We start from the raw sequence: 26,913 nt of genomic DNA, 5'->3' as shown, positions 1-26,913 counted from the left end.
GACCTAAGGAAATCTAAGGACCTTCCAGCCAGAGACACAGATCCACTCAACCAGTGGGCCAGCCCTAGACCTGGGATCTTGCCTTATTCATCAGTAGGTGAACACTAGCCCTGGGAAAACCATGCCCTGCAGCCAGCTGTGTTAGGATCTGGGGCATTCACCAGTGGCCTGTCACCAGCTCTGGGTCACCCCAGACTGCACAGTCACCCAATTCCAAGCGAGGAATTGGCCCTGCCCACCAGTAGGGGGACATCAGGCCTAGCACTTCTGAGCCATGGTCCCACCCATCAACAGGCTGGCCCAACTCTAGGAGTCCTGGACCCACAAGCAGCCACCCCAGGACCAAGCTCTGTCACCACCAGATCAGCATTAGCCCAAGGATCCCCTTTCCTGGACTTCAAAGCCACTTCATGACCTGGACCTGCCCACTACAGGTGGCAGTCTATGCACACGGGAGGGCCTGGCAACCAACCTGACCTTGGTGCAGCCACGTCAATCACCATACCCACAATAGTCAGCCTGCCACAACAGAAAGACTCATGCAGCCAACACAGAGGGCACCCCTAAAGTATATTGCTCAGGTGACCAGAGGGCAGTGTACTGCTGGGCCCCGCAGGACATTTCCTCATAAAGAAATCTCCAAGATCAGAAGCAAAATCAACATACCAAATACATAGGAATAAAAACAGTGAAATAGGCAAAATGAGGCTATAAAGAAATCTGTTTCAAATCAAAGAATAAGATAAATTCCCCCCAAAATAATTAAGTAGAAATAAGCAATCTACATGCTGAAGAGTTTGAGGTAATGATCATAAAAATGATCAGAGTCAGAAGAAGAATGAAGAGTGAGAAATTAAAAGTTCTCATTACTGTAAAAAGCTTACTCTGGGGAAAGTAATTTTCAGCAGGAAGGGGATGAGGGATTGCTTTAAAAAAAAAAAAAAAAAAAGAAGGTTGCCTCCAGAGAAAAGATTGCCTAAACAAAATGCTGATGAAGTCACAGAATGACTCCATCTCTGGAATAAGTTACTTTTCATGTATTTCAGTAAGAAATTTGGCTCTTAATTAAGCATTCTACCTACTCAAGGGCAAGATGATAAGGTTCTATTAGAACAAGCATCTAAAAGAACCTGATACTTTGCAAAGGTCAGAAATGTCGCACTTCAAACCAAAAGCTCTCTCTTGGGATTGGTTGTTCTGACTTGAAATCACAAATTTGTCTTGTCTAAATGTCCAAGCACATTATCAAACAAAGCACCCATCTCAATAGTACAGCATCCTCTGAAGCAATAGAAGTCCTAGATGTACCTTTGGGGGATTCTCTAATTTTCCTGCCCCTTGATTTCTACAGGACTTTAAATTGCTTCCCCTGAGATCAAGGACCACAAAATGGTTTTGGAAGTGCTGAACCCAGTGCAGTATGATGTCACCGGCATGGTGGCCAAGGGTGTGACTGTTGCCAGCATTGCAATCCTGCGGCTCACTGGCTTTCTTCTGTTTGTTTGGAACTCTAAAAACACAGCCTCAATACCAGGTATTATAGCCATTTAGTTCTATATCTAAGGAGAATGTTTTCTTGGGGTTTTGGTCCATGAGGGTAAAACAATTTTGAAAATGACAAAGAGTAAACCTGAGGATATGGCTGAAGCCACAATATATTAGCAAATGAACTCAGGTGAGTATTTCTACAACAATCATCACATGTATGTACATGTTATGTACATGTTAAGTGAAAGCATTAAAAATATCTTAGATAATCCCTTCTAGTTTGCATTTTGTTTTGGTAAAATATACTTGGTAGAAGTATCCTTTAAAATAAGTTTAAGATGGAATAAAACAAGGTAAAATTCCAGGATTGCTCTTCTGATTCAAATTCATTCCACCTTTGCTTTGAAGGTGAAAATGCCTCTGGAATGCCTTTTATCCTGTCTCCCTCCCACTTTGCTTCATCCTTGCCTTCCGCTCTCTCCCTTCTTGAACTTGTTCCTTCTTGTCATCCCACCCTTTAGTTTCTTTTATTCTTGGGTGTGGTGGTGATGGTGGGGCCACCATAAGGGCTAGATAGGCCTTGGACAGTGGAAGAAAAATGGCGACCACCGTGGACTGTGGATCCTTTGAAACATCACACCCTGAAAGAATCTTCAACAAGCTTTGTGGATCAATCGGCAGATGAATGGATAAGAAAGCTGTGGTACATATACACAATGGAATATTACTCAGTCATGAAAAAGAATGCATTTGAATCAGTTCCAATGAGGTAGATGAAACTGGAGCCTATTATACAGAGTGAGGTAAGTCAGAAAGAAAAACACCAATACAGTATACTAACACATATATATGGAATTTAGAAAGATGGTAACGATGACCCTACATGCGAGACAGCAAAAGAGACACAGATGTAAAGAACAGTCTTTTGGACTCTGTGGGAGGGGAAGGGTGGGATGATTTGAGAGGGTAGTGTTGAAATGTGTACATTATCATATGTGAAGCAGATCACATGTGCAGGCTCAATGCATGAGAGAGGGTGCTCAGGGCTGGTGCACTGGGATGACCCTGGGGGATGAGACGGGAGGGAGGTGGGAGCGGAGTTCTGGATGGGGAACACATGTGCACTCGTGGCTGATTCATGTCAATGTATGACAAAAACCACTACAATATTTTTAAGTAATTAGCCTCCAATTAAAATAATTAATTTAAAAAAATAAAAAATTTTTAAAAAGCATATAATTATCCAGATAATTCTAATAGAAACCCCACCACTCTACACAATTAGATTAACAGAATTCTCAGAAATATCAGACTGTTTTGTAGTTTTCAGGGAAAATTCCTCATAGCAGGCATGTGTCCCCAGTCCAGTAAAAAATTCTATCAGTCAGTCAACTGCTCATAGTGTTATTAGAACAATAATAAGATTAAGACTTCTTGACCTAAGACTCCCAAATTTGTTTTTGTTATATAGACATTAACAAAGACTTTCCATTTTAAGGGCAAAAAGAAAACCCTGACCGTCTTTTCCACATTACTTCAGCTACTTCAAAGTTAAGTAATAAATCTTGTTTATCAGATTTGGGCTTTGACATCCACTTTAAATAATTCACACAAAAACTTATCTAAATTACCATCATTGTACTGTCTCAGACAGTTGAGTGAGTTTTGGCCCCAAGACTAATTCACTGACAGAATGGAATTCAGGAGTAAGATATAGAAATGTTATTACCTTACAATAGGACTCCTAAAATCTTTTCAACAAGCTTTTGATTAACTTTTCACCATCACCCCTGAAATCAAGCTACCAGGTTTGTTCTCTGATATAAGCAACAGCAAATCCCCTGGCTGCTCACCAGATTCACACTCTTCACAATTCTATCACCATCTACATCAGCAAGGGTATGAGGGCCACTGCTCTTCAGAAAAACCTTGTCACCAGACTCAGACTCTGGTCGAGACACTGATCAGACCCACTGCCTCGTTACTCAATGCTTCGTTTTATTTTGTCTAATGAGGTTTAACTTAAGATTCTCTTCTTAAACCAAAACCTTTCTGGAAAAAAACCCAAAAAACAGAAATGGATGCCTTTTGTTTGGACACTGTCTTTGCAGACCATATTTCTCACAGTTAAAAAGATGACACCAAAACCACAAATTCAAACCTACCCATTCCATTCACTGGTGCTTTCAAATCCAAAGTTTCCAGACAAAACTCGGCAGCCACACAAATCTGTCAGCTGGTCACTTGTCGTCATTTTCATTCCTATTCTCGGAGGGACTGATTGACTTGTATCTGACACCACTGATACCATTTAACACAGCAAGAGTCAAGTAGACATCTATTGCAGTCCATTCAGACTGAAATTATTAAGATCAAAAGGAGGTGGCATGGTATAGAATCTGGACTACTTTTCATTCATAGAGCTATGAAGAGCCTCATGTTAACTTGTGTTGTTGTTTTAATTATTTTGTGTGTGTGACTCACCTACATACATCAGAAGATGTAAAAGGACATTTGGATTTATAGGAACAAGAACAGCAGTATCTTAAGCAATTGCTCTTTTGAGTGGTGCTGAAATACTGATTGTGATCTGATGACTTTCCTAGGTCTCAGCTACTTTCTGGGAATTGGGCCCCTCATTTCCTACGGCAGGTTTCTCTGGATGGGGATTGGCAGTGCCTGAAATTACTACAACAAGATGTATGGAGAATTCATGATAGTCTGGGTATGTGGAGAGGAAACCCTCATTATTAGCAAGTGAGACCAACCTAGATACCATATTCAAAAGCAGAGACATTACTTTGCTGACTAAGGTCCGTCTAGTCAAGGCTATGCTTTTTCCAGTAGTCATGTATGGATGTGAGAGTTGGACTGTGAAGAAGGCTGAGCACCGAAGAATTGATGCTTTTGAACTGTGGTGTTGGAGAAGACTCTTGAGAGTCCTTTGGACTGCAAGGAGATCCAGCCAGTCCATTCAGAAGGAGATCAACCCTGGGATTTCTTTGGAAGGACTGATGCTAAAGCTGAAACTCCAGTACTTTGGCCACCTCATGCGAAGAGTTGACTCATTGGAAAAGACTCTGATGCTGGCAGGGATTGGGGGCAGGAGAAGAAGGGGACGACAGAGGATGAGATGGCTGGATGGCATCACAGACTCAATGGACGTGAATCTGAGTGAACTCTGGGAATTGGTGATGGACAGGGAGGCCTGGTGTGCTGCGATTCATGGGGTCGCAAAGAGTCGGACATGACTGAGCAACTGAACTGAACTGAACTGAAGACTGTTAATAGTTGGGGATATATTTAAAAATCAAGTCTGGGGTTTTTTCGTATTAAAAAACAAACTCATTTTGATATTTTGATGTCTATTGCTAAAGATATCTTTTTATTACTTAAGTCAAGGAGGACACCTGCAGCTCAAGAACTAAAGCAGTGCTTCTTACCCTGGCTTCTATTCAAAACCCCACAGCCCTGGCTATAAACCCAACTTTTACAGTCTCCAGTGGGGAGGGAACCCAGTCATCAGTAGATTTTAGAGGTCCCCAAGTGATTGCAGCATGCTGCAGAGCTGGAGGGAGGAGAGGAGGTAAGAAGCTTCCAGGACAGAGGGCTTTTCCCTTCAGTATGGGGAGATACTGAAGCAGGTTGGAGTGGATTTGTCTAATTTCTCCCCCAAAGTCTAGGTCAGGTGGTGGAGGTGCAAGACTAGACCTGGAGGGAAGAATGAAGCACCTGAGAAATGACCAGATGACCAGGACAGACATAGCTTGTAGACAGTAGATACTCAGATCCCCAGATAAATGCCCAGGAACCTCACAGGCAATTCCTGAAATAGGATCCTTATCACAGCATGTGGCATCTGACCAGTCTGCACCTTACAGGAAAGTGACCTTACCGTCCCCAAAACTGTCAGGTGCTTACTTCACACTGAGGACACAGACAACAGCCATCTGCCTGCACCCAGCTCCATCCCTGCTCTCCCAGTTCTTGCCCTGTCCTGTCCTCACAGGCTTTTCTCTGGTTGGAGTCTCTGTGTTCTCTATAATTGCCTCTGAGCCGCTCGATTTTGTTGTTAAGGGCTGAGCTCCCCACAGGAATAGGATGTGTTTGTCCCCATCTCCTTCCCTCGCTGCTCTTCAGATCCTCCCAGAACTTCCTGTACCTCTTGAAGAGACCCCACTGGACCCCAAAGAGCTTTTTCTTTGAATAATATGCCAGGCCTTTTCTCTTCTGAAAGTTTGATATCTGTCATCATTACAACTGTGCCGAGATTATGGCCCAACTTTTCAATTCAGCTTAGTTCTGAAGTGGTGAGGGCTGCAGAACTTTGGGTGGGGAGATGTCGGGCACCAGGGCTGCTGGGCTTCTGCCTGAGCAGCGTGGGGCGGCAGGGGGAGGGCATCTGATCATCTGTAGGTAAAGTGTGCACAATTCCCCAGGCAGGGGTGCTGTAACTAATGAGGGGCCACAGACACTTCATGCCATAAGTATATACTGGTGTTTGCAAGAATATCATCAAGAAGAATGTGGGTAGCACCAATAAGGGAATAGCACTTAATACACTAACTGGGGTCAAATTGGCCCATCTGCTACCAGTCTAAATACTATCTATCGTTATAGTGTTTATATATCTGTTTTAATAGTGCATAAATTTACCCCCATGTTGTGGGATTTTTATAGTAAAACTCAGATAGTTCCAGGCAAACCAGGATGGTAGCCCACACTATTACCAGGTAGATATGTGCTGTATAGAAGACGAGGTGGGTGGAACATCTCTTGGATGGGGAAAAATCAGGATTCCATTTCAGACATGTTGACTTGACTTGCCTAGTACCACTGAATGGGATATTGAGAAGGAGGTTCTGATCATTCAGACCTTCCACTGTACTCACAAACTAGCAAAGGAGCTGAGGAGGAGAGCCAAACAGAAAAGGGAAAACCATGAGCGTGTGCTGGTCAGAAAGAAAGGTGAGGAATGAGTGTCAGGGAGGATGGAACTGTCAGTTCCGTTCAGTTCAGTCGCTCAGTCGTGTCTGACTCTTTGCGACCCTGTGAATCGCAGCATGCCAGGCCTCCCTGTCCATCACCATCTCCCGGAGTTCACCCAGACTCACGTCCATTGAGTCTGTGATGCCATCCAGCCATCTCATCCTCGGTCATCCCCTTCTCCTCCTGCCCCCAATCCCTGCCAGCATCAGAGTCTTTTCCAATGAGTCAACTCTTCACATGAGGTGGCCAAAGTACTGGAGTTTTAGCTTTAGCATCATTCCTTCCAAAGAAATCCCAGGGTTGATCTCCTTCAGAATGGACTGGTTGGATGTCCTTGCAGTCCAAGGGACTTGCAAGAGTCTTCTCCAACACCACAGTTCAAAAGCATCAATTCTTCGGTGCTCAGCCTTCTTCACAGTCCAACTCTCACATCCATACATGACCACAGGAAAAACCATAGCCTTGACTACACAGACCTTAGTCGGCAAAGTAATGTCTCTGCTTTTGAAGATACTATCTAGGTTGGTCATAACTTTTCTTCCAAGGAGTAAGCATCTTTTAGTTTCATGGCTGCAGTCACCATCTGCAGTGATTTTTGAGCCCAAAAAAAGAAAGTCTGACACTGTTGCCACTGTTTGCCCATCTATTTCCCATGAAGTGATGGGACCAGATGCCATGATCTTCGTTTTCTGAATGTTGAGCTTTAAGCCAACTTTTTAGCTCTCTTCTTTCACTTTCATCAAGAGGCTTTTTAGCTCCTCTTCACTTTCTGCCATAAGGGTGGTACCATCTGCATATCTGAGATTATTGATATTTCTCCTGGCAATCGTGATTCCAGCTTGTGTTTCTTCCAGTCCAGCGTTTCTCATGGTGTACTCTGCATAGAAGTTATAAGCAGGGTGACAATATACAGCCTTGACGTACTCCTTTTCCTATTTGGAACCAGTCTGTTGTTCCATGTCCAGTTCGAACTGTTGCTTCCTGACCTGCATACAGATTTCTCAAGAGGCAGGTTAGGTGGTCTGGGATTCCCATCTCTTTCAGAATTTTCCACAGTTTATTGTGATCCACACAGTCAAAGGCTTTGGCATAGTCAATAAAGCAGAAATAGATGTTTTTCTGGAATGCTTTTTCCATGACCCAACGGATGTTGGCAATTTGATCTCTGGTTCCTCTGCCTTTTCTAAAACCAGCTTGAACATCAGGAAGTTCACAGTTCACATATTGCTGAAGCCTGGCTTGGAGAATTTTGAGCATTATTTACTAGCGTGGGAGATGAGTGTAATTGTGCGGTAGTTTGAGCATTCTTTGGCATCGCCTTTCTTTGGGATTGGAATGAACACTGACCTTGTCCAGTCCTGTGGCCACCGCTGAGTTTTCCAAATTTGCTGGCATATTGAGTGCAGCACTTTCACAGCATCATCTTTCAGGATTTGAAACAGCTCAACTGGAATTCCATCACCTCCACTAGCTTTGTTCATAGTGATGCTTTCTAAGGCCCACTTGACTTCACATTCCAAGATGTCTGGCTCTAGATTAGTGATCACACCATCATGATTATCTGGGTCGTGAAGATCTTTTTTGTATAGTCCTTCCATGTATTGTTGCCACCTCTTCTTAATATCTTCTGCTTCTGTTAGGTCCATACCATTTCTGTCCTTTATCGAGCCCATCTTTGCATGAAATGTTCCCTTGGTATCTCTAATTTTCTTGAAGAGATCTCTAGTCTTTCCCATTCTGTTGTTTTCCTCTATTTCTTTGCATTGACCATTGAGGAAGGCCTTCTTATCTCTTGCTATTCTTTGGAACTCTGCATTCAGATGCTTATATCTTTCCTTTTCTCCTTGGCTTGTCGCTTCTCTTCTTTTCACAGCTATTGGTAGGCCTCCCCAGACAGCCATTTTGCTTTTTTTTGCATTTCTTTTCCATGGGGATGGTCTTGATCCCTATCTCCTGTACAATGTCACGAACCTCATTCCATAGGTCATCAGGCACTCTATCTATCAGATCTAGGCTCTTATATCTATTTCTCACTTCCACTGTATAATCATAAGGGATTTGATTGAGGTCATACCTGAATGGTCTAGCGGTTTTCCCTGCTTTCTTCAATTTGAATCTGAATTTGGTAATAAGGAGTTCATGATCTGAGCCACAGTCAGTGCCTGGCCTTGTTTTTGTTGACTGTATAGAGCTTCTCCATCTTTGGCTGCAAAGAATATAATCAGTCTGATTTCGGTGTTGACCATCTGGTGATGTCCATGTGTAGAGTCTTCTCTTGTGTTGTTGGAAGAGGGTGTTTGCTATGACCAGTGCATTTTCTTGGCAAAACTCTATTAGTCTTTGCCCTGCTTCATTCCACATTCCAAGGCCAAATGTGCCTGTTACTCCAGGTGTTTCTTGACTTCCTACTTTTGCATTCCAGTCCCCTATAATGAAAAGGACATCTTTTTTGGGTGTTAGTTCTAAAAGGTCTTGTAGGTCTTCATAAATGGAACTGTCAAGTATCCAGATAGTGCCACAAGACTAGACAGAGATGTGAGCATTGCATTTAGCACCAGGGAGGTTAAGGGTGACCTTGACAAGGGGAATTTCAGTGGCGTTCTGGGGGCAAAATGTGACCACTGTGGAGAATGGGGAGAGAAGAATTGGAGGTGGCAGGTACAAACTATTCAAGGAGTTTGCCCTAAAGGAGGCAGAGAAATAGAATAAGGTTGAATGGGGTATTTGGTCCAAGTCTTCTTGTTTGCTAAGATACAAGATACTATGACATGTGTGCTTTGGTGGGAATGATGAGTCACAGAGGAAAACCATCGACGCAGCGGAAAGGAGGAGTGTGCCAGCTGAAATGACAAAGGAGTGACATGTGGCATTGGCCTTGAATAGGGACATGGAAGTTCATCCCCAGTAAAAAGGGATGAACTAACAGAGATTAGTTCATTCCTAACCCAGGGATTGAACCCACACCTCCTGTGGCTCCTACATTGGCAGGCAGGAGACTTTACCACTTACCACTTTACACTGGCAAATCCTTTACCACTGATCACCTAGGAAGCCCATATCCACGTGCATCAATAGCCTTTTCTCCAGCCCCATTCAGCTGTCATGTGCAACCACAGACTTAACTAAGAGTTGGCTTTAATCAGGGTTGAGTTTTTACAAGGCAACTAGGACAAATTAAGCAGAGGGTCAAGGGGGTTGAGGATGCATGAAAGGGAGAGACTTTATTTAGACAAGAGATACTTTTCTAACTTTCTAGTAAGAAAAGTTCAAATGAACAGGAAAGTTTTAAGAACGATTGCCCTACTTTTTGCCCACTGACTTTAACCTTCTGAAGAGACCATGTCAGTTGTCTTACAAGATGTCCCACATTTCATACTTCTTTCATTGTCTCATTACGATGTCATTGAACTTACTCTCTATTCCCGGTATTGCTTATAAACTGAACACCAGGTCTAATAGGCTCAGCTCGATTCAGGCTACTTTGTAAGAATACTTTCCTGTTTAATCCTATGCACTTCATTTTGCATAGCATCAGGAGACTGGGGAAGGTGGTCTCATATTGTGGATACTAACTTTGATCAGCTTAGGATGGGTGCAGTCAGGTCTCTCTGTTAATATTCAGTTTCTCTTGCAGTGACCTCAGTATCAGAACTGGGTAAGAATATTAGAGGGCAAAGGACAGGGAAAACGTGGTAGGGTTGATGGAGTGTGAGTGACAGGCACAGAACAGGCATACAGGAAGCAAGTGTTTTTGAATGTTTGGTACCAGTTATTCCATTGATTGTCTCCCCATATTTTTAGTACTCATCTATCTTGAACCTCACCACCGGTCTGTGAGTTCTTTAAACTCAGAAATGAGGGTGGCTTCTCTTTACTACTGACACTAACTTCCTGGTTACTTTTTATTTTGAAGAGACAATAGGTTTGCCATCTTTGGAGATGGCTTTTGACTTCAGTCGCGTTTCAAGAAGGATAATGACTCCGGGGACCAGGCATCTCACACTGTCCACTATCCATTCTGAGCTTGTGGATTCTTTGATCTCTTCTCAGTCAGTCAGTGTGATATCTCCCTCACCTGCTGTTACAGGCTGGCCCCAACTGGGGGAAGGAGGTCTCTACAGTTCTCCTGAATGTCAGGAGAGCTCTGGGCTGGTGTCCTTAGCTCCTCACCAACATTCCCTTCATCATTTTCCTGATCTACTCCAGTTAGAGAAAGCCAACCTATTTATTTTAAACCCTAAAGAAGTGTATATCATTTCTGTCTTGCCTACTTTGTTCTCTGCCAAGTCAGAGCCTCTGACTCCGATTTGTCTCTGAGATATTGGCGCCCCCTGGTGGACAATTGATTTAATCGTTAGCTCTTTATTAGCTAACATTAAGTTGGGTTGAAGTTTTTGGTTTTGTTTTTAATTAATTTATTTTTAATTGGCTTCCCTCGTAGCTTAGTTGGTTAAAAAAAATCTGCCTGCAAGGCAGGAGACCTGGGTTCGATTCCTGGCTCGGGAAAATCCCCTGGGGAAGGAAATGGCAACCCACTCCACTATTCTTGCCTGGAGAATTCCATGGACAGAGGAGCCTGGCACACTACAGTACATGGGGTCACAAGAGTCAGACATGATTTAGAGACTAAACGACAACAAATGTTTAATTGGAGGATAATTGCCTTACATTACTGTGTTGGTTTCTGCCATCCATCAACAAGAATCAGTCATAGATGTAAATATATCCCCTCCTTCCTGCAGCTCCCTCCAACTCCACCCCATCGCATCCCTCTAGGTTGTCACAGAGTGCTGGTTTTGGCTCCCTGTGGGCTGAAGTTTTTAACTGGACAGAATTCATCAAAACATTTGGACACACCAATGTGTTTTATGATATACCCTAAAGCTCTAAATGTCAGAGTAGAACAATAGTATTGTTTGTCCTCTAAGAACTTAAAATTTGTTGATCCTAATTTGTGAAGTAAGAGTATACAAACGACTTACTTGCTGCTTTGATTATAGAGTGAGGGAGGGGATGGTAAGAATAGCTAGAATTCTGAAATCTATCAATTAATAAGAAGTTCAGTCCTTTCTATGGCATGATGTCTGTACATAGGGCAAAATTCTATCTGTGTGTCAATCATATTAATTTCCTGGAATACAAATAGAAATATCTGGATTTATGTCAGTATTAAATACACAATGGAATAAATAAAGCTATTCTACATTTTATACTAAAGAGAACTATCCTGTTATCCTTTATCCTCTCAATTGTAAATTATTTAAATGGTTGATTTTTTTTGCCAATGCTGTACCCTAACTTATAAGCAGTCTTAATAAAAAAATCTCAACAAAGTGACGCTCTCTGTAGAAGAATTCTATACCACTGTCCTAAGAAGACAATATTCTCTGCACACATGGAGGCCCCAATTTGTCTTCAGCTAGGAATTTACAACAGTCTATAATGCTCCTCGCTTACTGTGCCCAAATTAGACTGGGATTGGGAGCAGGAAACAAGTCCTGGAGGAGGAGATGAGTGGGGAAGAGTTGCCTCCACCTTCCTAGTTGCTCTGAAGCCCAGTCCAGGGCTCTCTAGAGTTGGGTATGTGAGTGAGGATAAAAGGCACAATAGTGGAAGAAGAACTGGGAAGCTCAAGGAAGCCTGGGCTATTGGCAAAGTCCCACGGATGCCACATCAAGGGCTATCTAATGGCTCAATATATCCTATGTCTTGGGAGAACTCTGTGACCCTGAAGACCTTGGTGATTCATGATGGACGCAGAGCTCCAGGAGAACAACTGCCACCGCCACACGAGGCTTCCAGGCCCACCCAAGTCAGCCAAGCTCAGGGCAGAGGCACCAAGGTGTATCCTTCAGTCCCAGAATGGTACCCCCGGAGAGGCCAGGCCTGATTAGAGACGCTGAGGAATCAGTGGTACAAGGCAGAACTGCTGCTTCCAGACTAAAGAGATGAGATTTCAATTATTCCAGCATCTCCCAATTCTGAGGCTCCTTTATGCGGGGAGGGGGGGTCTTGGGGGTAGGGGTGGGGAGCAAGGAGAAGGGCACTGTCTGGAGTGGGACTGCCTCAGGGCTGGAGGCTCCTGGAAACATTGTGGTGTGGAGGATGCACTTTCTTACAGCCTTGCAGCTTTGACCACATTAGTGGGTAATATTTTAGAGACTAGCTATTAGAGAAGGGCAAATAACAAATAACTCTGTGTGTGTATTGTTTGTTATCTTTAGTAATGCTCAAACAGAGAGCTAGTAGGTAGACATGTTTAAACCAGAGAAGGAGGTTCTTTTACTAACACAGAGAAGGAGGTGCTCATTTAATCTGAATACTAGAAATTGTGCACTGAATTTAGATCAACTGGCATTTTTCTACGAGAGACACCAGCTTAGCAAACTCATCACACTGAGTTCTCTTGACCGTTAACAAGTAACCCCAAGGTTTGCTCTCTCTGTAGGTCCTCGAGTGTGTTCCACGTGATGAAGCATAATCATTATACATCTCGATTTGGCAGCAAACTTGGCTTGCAGTTCATCGGCATGCATGAGAAATACATCATATTTAACAATCATCCAGTTATCTGGAAAGCTGTCAGAACTTACTTTATGAAAGGTATTCAGGTATCTGGCTAAATTCTGCTTTTTTGTCTATGACTATGCCTTATGAAATCATTAACTTCTGCTGCTTCACAGTTTTGAAATAGTAAGAGCTAGCATTCATTACTGGAGAAGGCAATGGCACCCCACTCCAGTACTCTTGCCTAGAAAATCCCATGGACGGAGGAGCCTGGTGGACTGCAGTCCATGGGGTCGCTAAGAGTTGGACACGACTCAGTGACTTCACTTTCACTTTTCACTTTCATGCATTGGAGAAGGAAATGGCAACCCACTCCAGTGTTCTTGCCTGGAGAATCCCAGGGACAGCGGAGCCTGGTGGGCTGCCGTCTATGGGGTCGCACAGAGTCGGACATGACTGAAGCGACTTAGCAGCAGCAGCAGCATTCATTACGGGTTTCCCAGGTGGTGCTAGTAGTGTAAAGAACCTGCCTGATAATGCAGGAAACACAGGCTCAATCCCTGAGTCAGGAAGATGCCCTGGAAGAGGGCATGACAACCCACTCCAGTATTCTTGCCTGGAGAATCCCCAGAGACAGAGGAGCCTGGAGGGCTATAGGGTCACAGAGTTCGAAATGACTGAAGCGACTGAGCATAGCACAGCATTCATTACACATGTACTCTGTAATAGGCACTGTTTTAAATACTGGATGCCTTAATCCCACAGCGACTCCATGTGGTAAATATCACCTACATTTTGCAAATGAGAAAACTGAGGCATAAAGTTAAGTACCATGCTCAATTTCCACCATTAATAAAAGGTAGCACAGAAGAAAACCTCAGAGCCTACACATTTAACCACTTCAATTTGGTTCTTCCTGTTTTTACATCGACCTTATGGATGTGAAAAAGAACTGGCTCTCTATACACTTAATGTCACTTCAATTAATAATTTAGTGTGTCAGCCATATAGTTGATTTAACAGAGCAACATGTTTGCTGAACCACTGGCTGACATCCCAGATATTTTAACAGAAAGCAATTTGCAAATAACTTAGAGAATTTTAGAACTGAGAAGGGGTGCATTATCTCTTTCAGCCTCTGAATTTCATACTTAAGTAAATACATTTCTAGAGAGCTAGTGACTTTCTCCCAGGCAACACAGCCAGATATGGAAGAGCAGAAACTAGATTCCAAATATTCTTATTTAGTGATTTATCTCTTTACTATACCCTGCTGAAATTGAAGTCTTTGGCTTCAAACTACACATTCCTTATCTTACAGTTTTAAGAGTCAAAAGTCAGATGTGGGTCAGTTCACTTCATTTCAGTCACTCAGTCGTGTCCAACTCTTTGCAACCCCATGGACTGCAGCACGCCAGGCTTCCCTGTCCATCACCAACTCCTGGAGCTTGCTCAAACTTATGTCCATTGAGTCGGTGATGCCATCCAGCCATCTCATCCTCTGATGTCCTCTTTCTGCCTTCAATCTTTCCCAGCATCAGGGTCTTTTCCAGTGAGTGGCCCTTCACATCAGATAGCCAAAATATTGGAGCTTCAGCTTGAGCATCAGTCCTTCCAATGAATATTCAGGATTGATGCCTTTAGGATGGACTGGTTGGATCTCCTTGCAGTCCAAGGGACTCTCAAGAGTCTTCTCCAACACCACAGTTCAAAAGCATCAATTCTTTGGCACTCAGTTTTCTTTATGGCCCAACTCTCACATCCATACATGACCACTGAAAAAACCATAGCTTTGACTAGACACACCTTTGTAGGCAAAGTAATGTCTCTGCTTTTTAATATGTTCTCTAGGTTTGTCATAGCTTTCCTTCCTAGGAGCAAGTGTCTTTTAATTTCATGGCTGCAGCCACCATCTGCAGTGATTTTGAAACCTAAGAAAATAAAGTCTGTTACTGTTTCCATTGTTTCCCCATCTGTTTACCATGAAGTGATGCAATTGGATGCCATGATTTTAGTTTATTGAATATTAAGTTTTAAGCCAGCTTTTTCTCTGTCCTCTTTTACTTTCATCAAGAGGCTCTTTAGTTCCTCTTCACTTTCTGCCATAAGGGTGGTATCATCTGCATATTTGAGGTTTTTTATATTCTCCTGGCAATCTTGCTTTCAGCTTGTGCTTCTTCCAGCCTGGTATTTTGCATGATGTACTCTGCGTAGAAGTTAAATAAGCAGGGTGACAATATACAGCCTTGACATCCTCCTTTCCCAATTTGGAACCAGTTTGTTGTTCCATGTCCGGTTTTGACTGTTGTTTCTTGACCTGTGAACAGATTTCTCAGGAGGCAGATAAGATGGTCTGGTATTCCCATCTCTTTAAGAATTTTCCACAGTTTGTTATGATCCACACAATCAAAGAATTTAGAATAGTCAATGAAGCAGAAGTAGATGTTTTTCTGGAAGTCTCTTGTTTTTTCTATGTTTTTCTATGATGAGGGTCATGTCATCTGCAAACAGTGAGAGTTTTACTTCTTCTTTTCCAATTTGGATTCCTTTTATTTCTTTTTCTGCTCTGATTGCTGTGGCCAAAACTTCCAGAACTATGTTGAAGAACTGCCTAATGACCCAGCAATTCCACTGCTGGGCATACACACCAAGGAAACCAGAATTGAGAGAGACACGTGTACCTCAATGTTCATCACAGCACTGTTTATAATAGCCAGGACATGGAAGCAACCTAGATGTCCATCAGCAGATGAATAGATAAAAAAGCTGTGGTACATATACACAATGGAGTATTACTCAGCCATTAAAAAGAATACATTTGAATCAGTTTTAATGAGGTAGATGAAATTGGAGCCGATTATACACAGTGAAGTAAGCCAGAAAGAAAAATACCAATACAGTATACTAACATATATATATGGAATTTAGAAAGATGATAACGATAACCCTGCATGCGAGACAGCAAAAGAGACACAGATGTATAGAACAGTCTTTTGGACTCTGTGGGAGAGGGAGAGGGTGGGATGATTTGGGAGAATGGCATTGAAACATGTATAATATCAAGTAAGAAATGAACTGCCAGTCTAGGTTCGATGCAGGATACAGGATGCTTGGGGCTGGTGCACTGGGATGACCCAGAGAGATGGTATGGGGAGGGGGGTGGGAGGGGGGTTCAGGATGGGGAACACGTGTACACCCACGGTGGATTCATGTTGATGTATGGCAAAACCAATACAGTATTGTAAAGTAAAGTAAAAAAAATAAAAAAATAAAATAAAAATAAAAATGATAAAAAAACATGATACTGGATACTAGACAATTAGTAGAATATAGAAGAAAATTTAAAGATGAAAATTTCCACTCATTTAATAAAAATCTGTGGTCAGTTAAGCTCCAAACATAAAAAGCCAAAATTCCCTGATTGCTTGTGTGCCCTGGAGTTGGAGGTAGCTCACTCTGATGTTGTCCCCTTCAGCTTTGTCCGGCCCTGGCCTGGTGCGCATGGTGACCACCTGTGCTGATTCCATCACCAAGCATCTGGACAGGTTGGAGGAGGTCCGCAATGACTTGGGCTATGTGGATGTGTTGACCCTCATGTGGCGCATCATGCTGGACACCTCTAACATGCTCTTCCTGGGGATCCCCTTGGATGGTACTGAAATTTTCATTCTCATGACTTGACATTCAGCCCTTTAAACAGGGCATGAAAAGGATAATGAACTCATGGAAAGATATACTCTTTTGTACACTGCTCTTCTTTAAATCTTTCCAAGTATTCCTAAAGTGTTTTCTTGGTATGTCTACCTTCCTCACTTATAAGATCATAAAAAACCATAGTGGGGGCCATTTTCTATTTCTTTTGTATCTCTCCTCATTGCTCTAGGAAATAGGATGATTCTACCCAAACATATCTATTACGTTTCAGATTAGAAACTTAAGTTTCCAATCATTTCATTTGGTCATAAATACATCTAATCACTAAACCTATGTATTTAACCATTACACACCTTTTGGCCATTCTTTTGGCCAAAATATAGATATATATACACACACACATACACATATACATGTGTATATACACATACATACACAAAGAAACAGTCTATCTCTCCATACACACACACATGCACGTGCACACACACACACACAACACATAAATGGACAAACACACCTCTCCCTCAAAGTCACTAAGTATGAAAACTTTGACTCTACCTATATGATGATAAGGGTACTGCTGCTGCTGCTGGAAATGATGATAACTATCATTAAATTAGTATCTACTATGTGAAAGCCGGAGAAGGCAATGGCACCCCACTCCAGTACTCTTGCCTGGAGAATCCCATGGACGGAGGAGCCTGGTGGGCTGCTGTCTATGGGGTCGCACAGAGTCGGACACGACTGAAGCGACTTAGCAGCAGCAGCAGCAGCAGCATGTGAAAGCAGTATAAAAAGTTGTTTCACATAAAGTTTGTGATTTAACAAGTGTAACAACACTGGAAAGATATTTCACTTAAGAAGATGCTTTCCTCACTACACTACAGAAAAAAAATCATTAAACACATATATGCAACTCTAACCAACAAAAGAACAAATATCAATCATGTGGATTCATTCCATCCTGCTGTTGTCAGCTTAATGTAATTTCTCCTGATTTGATTTCTAGCAGTGTTCACTGATTCATATGTTCTTTCAACTAATATTTATTGATTGCCTATTATATGGCAGGCTTAGGTTCTGGGGTTAGAGTAGTGAAGTAGATAAAGTCCTTGCCTTCAAAGAGTTTACATCCCAGTGGACATATGGACAGTAAACAAGTTAACTATCTAGTAATATTTTAGGCAAAAATAAGTGCCTTGAAAAAAAAGTAGGGTAAAGGGCTATACAGTGAATGGGGTGGTTGGAGAGAGGCCGAGACTACTGTGGAGAGGGAAGGTGGTCAGAAAGGCCTCTGACCCTCTGATTTGGAATGGACATCTGAACAAAGTCCCAGATGAAGTGTAGCCCTGTACCCCCTGCAGATCTGAGGGAAGAACATCACAGGCATAAGAACAAGGCATGATTTTCATTCTCACCCACACCAGCTGAGCTAACACACCTACTCCCTGATCAACTACATTTGGACAAGCAAACAAGTGAAAAGCCCTCCCTTTTTATTCTCCAGTCTCCTCACCTCCTCTCCCCTGCTCTTTATTATTCCTTACAAGAGTCATAGGACCCCTGTCTGACTGACATCAGGATGGGAGCCCCATATGCTCTGAGGACTTTAGTCACAGCCTCTTGCCTGGATCCCCTTTCAGACAGGGACTCTCAAGGTACTTTCCTTGCCACACACATCTCTCCTACGGATTGGCAGCTACCTGTTTTAGAAGTCCCTTCTTCTTGGTTCCCCACTAGCCTTGATTCATGAAGGGGTAAAGTAAAATGCATTGTACAGCTGTTAACTTATGGATGCAGACTGTGTGGCTAAGAACCTGCATAATCCATACAGCGTTATATGTATTTCCCCCTGCTCACGAGGTCCTTGTTAAACTCTCAGTGGGCCTGAGGGACCCAGTGAACCAATAGGAAAGGACATGGCCGTGAGGTCAGATAGGACTGGGCTGCAGCCTCGGGGCTGCCAGCCACACTGGCTGTATGGTGTTGGGCAAACTTCATTTCTATGAACCACAGATTCTGCATCTGCTTATGTCTCTTCCCTTCCCATGCGTATAATCTGAAAAAATAAGTAGTTACCTTTTCCCTGGTATTCAATTTAATTCAAAAATACCCATTAATGAGCTGACTGCACAAGACACAGGACAAGGCATTGAAGTTTCCAAGATGAATTCTACACACTGGATTGAAATATAAACAACAGAATGGGAAGGCTTTTTGCCATCCCAGGTGCCAGAATTGAGGCCATAACAGTTTTAATTACTTCTTATTTTCCATGGTCTGGAAAACAGAAGGTGTTCAAGGCTCAGTCTAGGAGAAGGATATGAAATTCTAAGCTGTGTCCCTAACACAAACTTGAAAACTATAAATATCTCTGATAAACAAGTAGGATAGATTAGTGTTGATTTGTTTGATGACATTCATGTGGCTGAAACACCCACTGAAAGCAGAACCTTGTCCTGCATAGAGTCCAAGTTGCTAGGAGAGTCTACAGGGATCTTCTCTCATCAGCGTATCCTTCTTGGACTCATATTTTTGCTCACATGCTCTGACCTTTTTCTGGTTTTCCAGAAAGCACTCTCATGGTTAAAATCCAGGGTTATTTTGATGCATGGCAAGCTCTCCTTCTCAAACCAGACATCTTTAAGCTTTCTCGGCTATGCAGGAAGCATGAGAAGTCTGTGTAAGTACCACATTTTAGAATAATTATTGATAAGACTGACTGGTGTTGGGTCTTAGCTATTGCTGGCCTCTGTAAGTTTTCTTGTCCCCAAAACCACAGAGATCTGTTGACTAAGATGCTGGTGAAGCACTTCTTACAGCACTTCAGGCCCGTGTGACCAGACCACAGAGGAAAAGGTAGCCTTTGGCCCAGGGGTGCTTTTCACCTCGGAGGCTGAGAGCCCCATCTCTGGACCTAGAACATTGAAGTGTGTTTTGAGTTGAAGAGAAGGGTTGGCTAAAGCTATCATTATTATTTGTCAGAATTATCTATGCATGTCTGAAGAAATGAAAACCAAATCATTTTATTGTTGTGCTGCTTCTGAATGAATTTTACTTAATTCAACTTGTAGGAAATGACAGTACTCACAAAACTTTTTCATGATGAATTTTTATAAGATGTCTTATTTGTTTGTTTATGTATCTTATATTTGGGGGATCCTAAAACTGTCATTATTGGGTTTGCTTTGGTCTCAGATTACCCTAGCAGAAGACTGTACAGATGCCTAATGACCTATTGGATAGTTACTGGGTTTTAAGAGTACGACTAGCCAGCCACTAAATGAGCCACTTCTAACAACCAGAGGAAAGCCCAGGGGATCTAGAAGTAGACAGACCTGATTTGTATCCTATCTCTACCACTTGGTAACCAAATGGTCTTGGGAAGTTCTTTAAAACAAATTATAGCCTACTTTCCATGGTGGTATATAGGTTAATTAGATCCTCTATGTAGGGCAATCAACTCAGAGCATGACACATAGTAGGCAGTAGACATGTTATCTCTCTCCATCCCTCTGTTCATATCTTCCCCAGATGTCCAGAGTATCTTAAATTCTCCAGTGCCTTAAGTTCCTAAACTTGAAGAGCTAACTTCATCATGTTTGCACATTTTGAAATTCAATAATATTAGTGTCCAGAAAGTCAGTTTCATGTTGCTCTTACATGTTCTCAAGTGGTCGATGAGTAGCAGGTGGATGATTTGGACACATGGTCCTTTAAACGCTTCTCTTTACTTCAACCAGAGCTTACTGTGACTTGAATCAAGAAGGTCAGTGATTCATCTCTTCACTGTGGTCAGACTGTGTGGTGGTTTGAAAAATCATATTGAACCACAGCTACATTAATTTAGCTTCACTATGGTCAGCAGGCCCATAGAAACTTACTGCATGAGAATGTATAACAGTTTTCTTTGAAATTAGCTCAGCAACATTCCCGCTCTATATAAATTTGCCAATAGTTTGCGAACTAGGTAATATCTTCTCTGATCTAAAGCGCTAAAGGCCTAGGGAAATCTTTTAATCTTCATTCCCTCATGCCTTTTCAATAATACCAATACTTTTATTGTTGGGGCATAATTGACACATAACATTATGTTACTTTCAGGTATACAGAATGATTCAATATATGAATATACTGAGAAATATTCATCACAATCTAGTTAACATCTTTCACCAAACATAGTTATAAAATTTTTCCTTGAATGAGCACTTTTAAGATTTACTCTCTTAGCAACTTTTAAATATGCAAACAGCATGTTAATTGTAATCACCATGCTGTATATTACATTCCCATGACCTATCAATCATATGACTGAAAGGAAGTTTGTATCTTTGACCCCTTTCACCCATTTCACACCCAAACTACAGGCAGCATCCATGGCAATCACCAATCTCTTCTTTTAACAAATAGCTTGGGATTTTTGCTTTTTCTTTTAAGATCCAATATATAAGTGAGATCATATAGTACTTGTCTTAATCATGCCAACACTTTAAAAATATATATATTTATGGAAAGGATTCTGGGACATCTACTTCCATCCCTAGATATCCAATTTCATATTTTTCCCTCTTTGAATTCCCAGTATTACAAAAGTATCATTTTGTACTTTTTATTTTGTTAAGTGTAAGGTTTTTTCAGTCTCAGAATACATTGAAGGTGTTTGTGGCCTAGACTAGGAACCTAGCCACAATTATCTTGTACAAAATACATTCAGAGTTCCAATAGACGCATTCTTATAAGTTTGTAAGTCAGAGAGTTTGTATTTTCCGAAAACTATCACTAAACTCAATTTTCCTAGTTTTTAATGACATACAAGTTCTAATACATACATTTAATTAGGAGCAACTTCTAACCTGAATAGGAGGAATCCCAATGGATATTCACAGGCCCCTGATTCTGACATAGGGAGGAAGCAGATACTTAGAAATGGATTCAACTCTATCAAAACTTTCTCTATGAATTCAAAGTCTAAGGGCATTTCAGTACATCCCAGACATTTGGGGACCACTGCTTAGGTAAGTAATGTTATGAACATTCTAGACCACCACTGAGTGAATATAGGAAACACTCAACAAATATTTGCTGAACAAATGGCTGGGTAGATGACTAAATGAATGTGAATATATCCCTGCTATATATTTGGAATGATGTGTGAATGTGTGCCTGTAAGCATACTCACAGACATATACAATAGTAAACATCCTTATTTGGAATGACACATTAAATTACTCTCCTGAAGAATACCTCTCAACATTTAAACATCTTCCCTGAGAAACCAAAAAAAAAAAAAAGGAGAAAACTTTAAAAATAGGAAGAATATTAAAGAATATTCCCTTACTTTTGCTAAACTGGAGTAAACATAGAGGCTACTTAGGTCAATTGAGTGTTTAAATGTGTAGGCAAACATGTCAACAAGAATTTGAAAGAAAGATTTATTGTACATTTAACCTAGTACAGAATAGTATTCCCTGAAACTGGGGAACAATACAATTATACATGAATGCATATACTTAAAGACAAGACTAGCAGAATAGAGATCTCAAGATGGCCTTAATGTTTATCTAGTCTGATCTCTTCACTTTAAAAGAGACATACACCTCAGAGACTAAAAGTAGGTTATGTGGAAGGACAACAACCTGGGCCAGAACCTTGACTCTTCTCCAAGGTGTTTCACCATCCACCACACACTCAAAATGCAGAAGCCTATTGATGTAACTAGTCATTCATTCAACAACTATTTAGTCAGAATAGTTGAGGCAGAAACTTCAAGGTGTGAGATAAATATCAAGAGGAATAATTCCTGTGTAGAAGAGGAACCTCACATTTAATCATCTTTGGGGTTATGCAGATAAAAGTGGCCTAAGTGGATATGAGATAAAGAAAATGGAAGTGCCTATGGCAGACTGGGGTATGCATGCTCCTACCAATGGCATTCACTAGCTTTGGGATCTGATGTTTAATTTAAGCACAGTGCTGGCCCAATCAAATATCAGAAAACATAATTGGATTTAGCATTTTGGTACCAGTTTTCAACCCTTAACCACACATTACAATCTTGATTTTACTAGCAGTGCTGAGATATATTGGCTAACTCTGGTTCCTTAACTTGATATAACATATATAATTTAAGGATATTTGTAAAGAATTAAGTATAAACTCAGTTATTCATAAACACTAATGACTTCAATTAAGCAAATTTTAAATGGCAATTGAATTTGTTTATCTAGATGTCTTATCTGTGTACAAGTAGGTAATATTTCCTGTGATTTTTCCAGCAAAGATTTGAAAGATGAAATAGAAATTCTAATAGAAAAAAAAAAAGACATTATTTTCATAGCAGAGAAACTGGAAGACTCTATGGATTTTGCCACTGAGTTGATTCTGGCTGAGGTACAGACCTACACCAGCCATAATCCCTCACAATATATGTGTGTTACTATTTCCCTATTAATTGTTGCATGTTTTTGCTCTTGAGTATCTGTTCCAGTATCTATCATGTCCAATCCAATAGTCTACTACTGGACAATCAGGTAAGACTTTAAGTCTGAAACATCTGTGTTTGCACAACACAAAATATGAAAACCAAGGAGTCCAAAGACAATAAACACACAGAAATCTTTGGTTAAATTGTTCAGCTTTAGACTGAAGGTTGTTAATGCAGAAGTCTATCATCAATCCAAACGACACATAATCCCTATGACTTCATTTTATTGAGGTGATTGATCTTTGAGTGCCACTTTGCTTCCTGTTCTGACCTTTCTTTCACTTTCCCAATATGTCTCGCCCTTTCCATTGTTCAGAAACGTGGTGAACTGACGTGACAGAATGTAAACCAGTGCATACTGGAAATGATAATCACAGCACCAGACACTATGCCTGTCTCTGTGTTCTTCGTGCTGTTTCTCATTGCAACACATCCCCAGGTTGAAGAGGCAGTAATGAAGGGAATCCAGACTGTTGTTGTTAAGAATTCATCAAACAGATAATAGAGATTAGAAACCAATTCCTTCTGAATATCAGTTTCTGTCTCCTAATAATCTTATGTCAAAACCTTTCTAGAAGCCACCCAGAGAATAATGAAGCAAGTCATTGTATCATATTTTCATTATGCCAGACAGGTATCAATGTTTTTCTGATATAAGAAAAACACATGCTGGTTGAAAAGAAATCAAATAATGGAGAGATTTATAAAGTGGAATGTAATGTCCCTTGATCCCTCCTACTCTTATCTACACTCTTGTTCCCATTCCCCAGGGGGAGTCACTATTGAGGGGCTGGGTTGGGTAGAGTTCTCTGATCAAGTGAGACTTCTCCTGAATAGAGTAGCTGTACAAAAGCAGAGCTGCCTCGGGACCCTGGGTTGATTTTCATTCTGCAGAAGTGATATCCCATTTGAGAATGCTTTAAAGTTTTGCCAATTCTGAAGATAAATTGAGCCTCTCTGACCAGTATGGAGCCAAACAATCTGAGACTGTGGAGGAGTCCACCAATTCCCAGCTCACCTGGGACTGATCTGAGGACCCCTTTTTGTGTGGTGGAGAGACAGGGTTTTTGCCACTCTGTCGCATCAGGTTGTCCTTAATAAGATGGGGAGGAGGGACAATCAGAGATATTTTCTGACAGATGACTGCACAGGATACCAGAAAAGAACATTTCCTTGAACATGATTAAACTCACCATCTCTCTTTGACTAAAGAATTAACGTCTTCCAGAATTGAGAGTAGGGGACCAAACTCAAGAACCACAGAGGTAGCTGATAAATGTTTGAAGCAGACTGGGTAGGTCTGTATGATGCTTCAGAGAGGAGTTTCTCTGTAGAGCTCTTCAGCCATTCAGCTTCAGCCAATGGCTGCCATGAGGAGATGTGGGTCCAATGTCACCTGGCCTTATTTTTCCACAAGTCCAGATGTCTCAATGACATCCCTCAGATGTTAAGATAATTGACTTTAAATCTGACTTTTCATAAGACTTGGTGGACCATAGCATATTAATATATTATAATTATATATATATATATATTTTCAAACTGACCTATAACAACACTGAAATTAGCATGACCTTCTTTGTCCTTTTTGTCTGCTTCCACAGGTGAAAGAAAAATGAAGAGTGATGATATTCAAAAGCTAACTGTGGTAGAAAAATTTATTAATGAAAGCATGCAATACCAGCCTGTCATGGACCTACTCATGTGCAAAGCCTTAGAGGATGATGTCACTGATGGCTACCCAGTGAAAAGGGGGACTAACATTATCCTGAATCTTGGAAGAATGCACAGACTTGAGTTTTTCCCAAAGCCTAATGAATTTACTCCTGAAAACTTTGCCAAGAATGTAAGAGTCCTTCCTTAAAACTGAGTGTGCCACCCTTGAAAGCATCAACTGTTAAATCCCCTCTGTTTCTATATTTGTACATTTAATTCTATTTACTCATTCCCTCCAGCCTCACCAGGAGAGAACACATTTCCCCTGGCTAGAACATGCCCATCAGTTCTGTCCTCAAGCCAAGAAGGCTGGCTCTCCAGCTCTTGGAAATGTCTTCATGGAGGGCACACGAGAGATCAAAGTGTGAACAATTCAGGCCCTTAATTTGCCTAAAATGAGATGAAGTTTGTTTAACCAACCCACTTTTCCATTTAAACTTATCACATTGCCATCATGTAGATTCAGCTGAAGCATCATCAGTGATGATTAGATGGAAATAAATGAGAAGAAGTGATTTGTTTCTTGCAGTCTGCCTTTGGTTCTTCAAATGGCCTCACAAGTACTAGTCTCTATTCTAAACAGGACTTGGTAATTAGAAGAACTCCCACCTTGTTCTTTAATTGAGGTGTACTAGAGATTCTGCCTCTGTTATATCAAATTCTAGGCAATTTTTTAAAAAATCTGAATTATCCATATAGTTCCCTCTGTGCCCCCTTTTCCATTGCCATATGGGGAAGAGATATGATCTAAGTTAAACCAGTTCTCTAATTCGTTCTGCTTCTATATAAGCAACCCATGCCATGTTGCCAATTGGTCTAAAATAACTAAGCATCTATTAGGTGCCAGAATCCAAATGGGGACAAGACAGAGAGGTGTGTCCCTTTAAATATTTGTATATCAAAAAATATTTAGATTCTTGGCATTAAAAGGACAGGAATCCACACTTTTGCCTAAATTTGTCCTTGTCATCAGGTTATATGGCCTGGCACAACAACAGTCTTTGCCTCAGTGACTGGCAGGACAGCAGTAAAGATGTGGCCTTCCCACAGAGCTAGCCGAGTACTTTGCATGAAAACGTCACTGAGGATTGTTGAGGTTGTGTCTGTATCACAAAGCGTGAATCAAACTGGAAGGAGAAAGTCTTATCTGAGTCATAGTCACTCCTGTCTGTGAAGAAGCAGTACGGCTAAATCGCTAAAGCCGAGCATGCTGACTGACTGGTTTCAGGGTGAATCAAATGGAGATGCATGACTCTCGCCTTTACTACTCTGGCTAATGTCTGATCTCTTTCCCAGGTTCCTTACAGGTACTTTCAGCCATTTGGCTTTGGGCCCCGGGCCTGTGCGGGAAAGTACATCGCCATGGTGATGATGAAGGTCATCCTGGTCACCCTTCTGAGACGCTTCCACGTGCAGACTTTGCAAGGTCGGTGTGTTGAGAAGATGCAGAAGAAAAATGACTTATCCTTGCATCCAGACGAGACCAGAGACCGGCTGGAAATGATTTTCATCCCGAGAAATTCAGACAAGTGCCTCGAGTGCTAAAGAAGTTTGGTCAGTCCCTGCCCCAGAGCACTGCTCAACAGAATTCCACATGGGAACCACCCATCTTTGCCAGGTGGTCCTCCTCACATGAACAACCATGGCCTGTGCCATTTTATAGGCTTACCTCCTGTGGGTTGTCAGCTAGCCAGGAGACACAGTTCATCTGACCAGATCCAAACCAGACAGCAGACTGCAAGAGAAAATAGAGGCCAAGAGTTTGTACCGGAAACGGCAGCCCTAAAGACCCAATTCCACAACACATGCTTTGCATGAAAGTGAAAAGTCAAAGTGAAGTCGCTCAGTCATGTCTGACTCTTAGCGACCTCATGGACTGCAGCCTATCAGGTTCCTCCGTCCATGGGATTTTCCAGGCAAGAGTACTGGAGTGGGGTGCCATTGCCTTCTCCATTGGAAAAGACAAGTCACCAGCAAAACTCACTCCAGCTCCTTACTGTCCTGCACTGAATTGGGAGCTTTTTAACATCTGGGGCAGAAGCACTCAATTTGATTACAAAGGCCAGGCCAACATC

General features: G+C 41.6%; 1 protein-coding gene across 1 annotated transcript; it reads left to right on the top strand.

The window, feature by feature from the left end:
- LOC102172726 (aromatase-like) lies at positions 1,390 to 26,913 on the top strand. Its single transcript, XM_013967186.2, is given in 10 exon segments — positions 1,390 to 1,534; positions 4,095 to 4,245; positions 12,926 to 13,080; positions 16,460 to 16,636; positions 19,210 to 19,321; positions 22,914 to 23,028; positions 23,439 to 23,600; position 24,185; positions 24,727 to 24,968; positions 26,135 to 26,913. Coding segments are annotated over 10 exon segments (1,509 nt in total). The 3' UTR covers positions 26,384 to 26,913.

Source organism: Capra hircus, chromosome 10 (genome assembly GCF_001704415.2).
Source record: "Capra hircus breed San Clemente chromosome 10, ASM170441v1, whole genome shotgun sequence".
Classification (NCBI taxonomy): domain Eukaryota; kingdom Metazoa; phylum Chordata; class Mammalia; order Artiodactyla; family Bovidae; genus Capra; species Capra hircus.
Note: the sequence above shows the minus strand (reverse complement) of the source record. Positions and strands in the feature narration are given on the sequence as shown.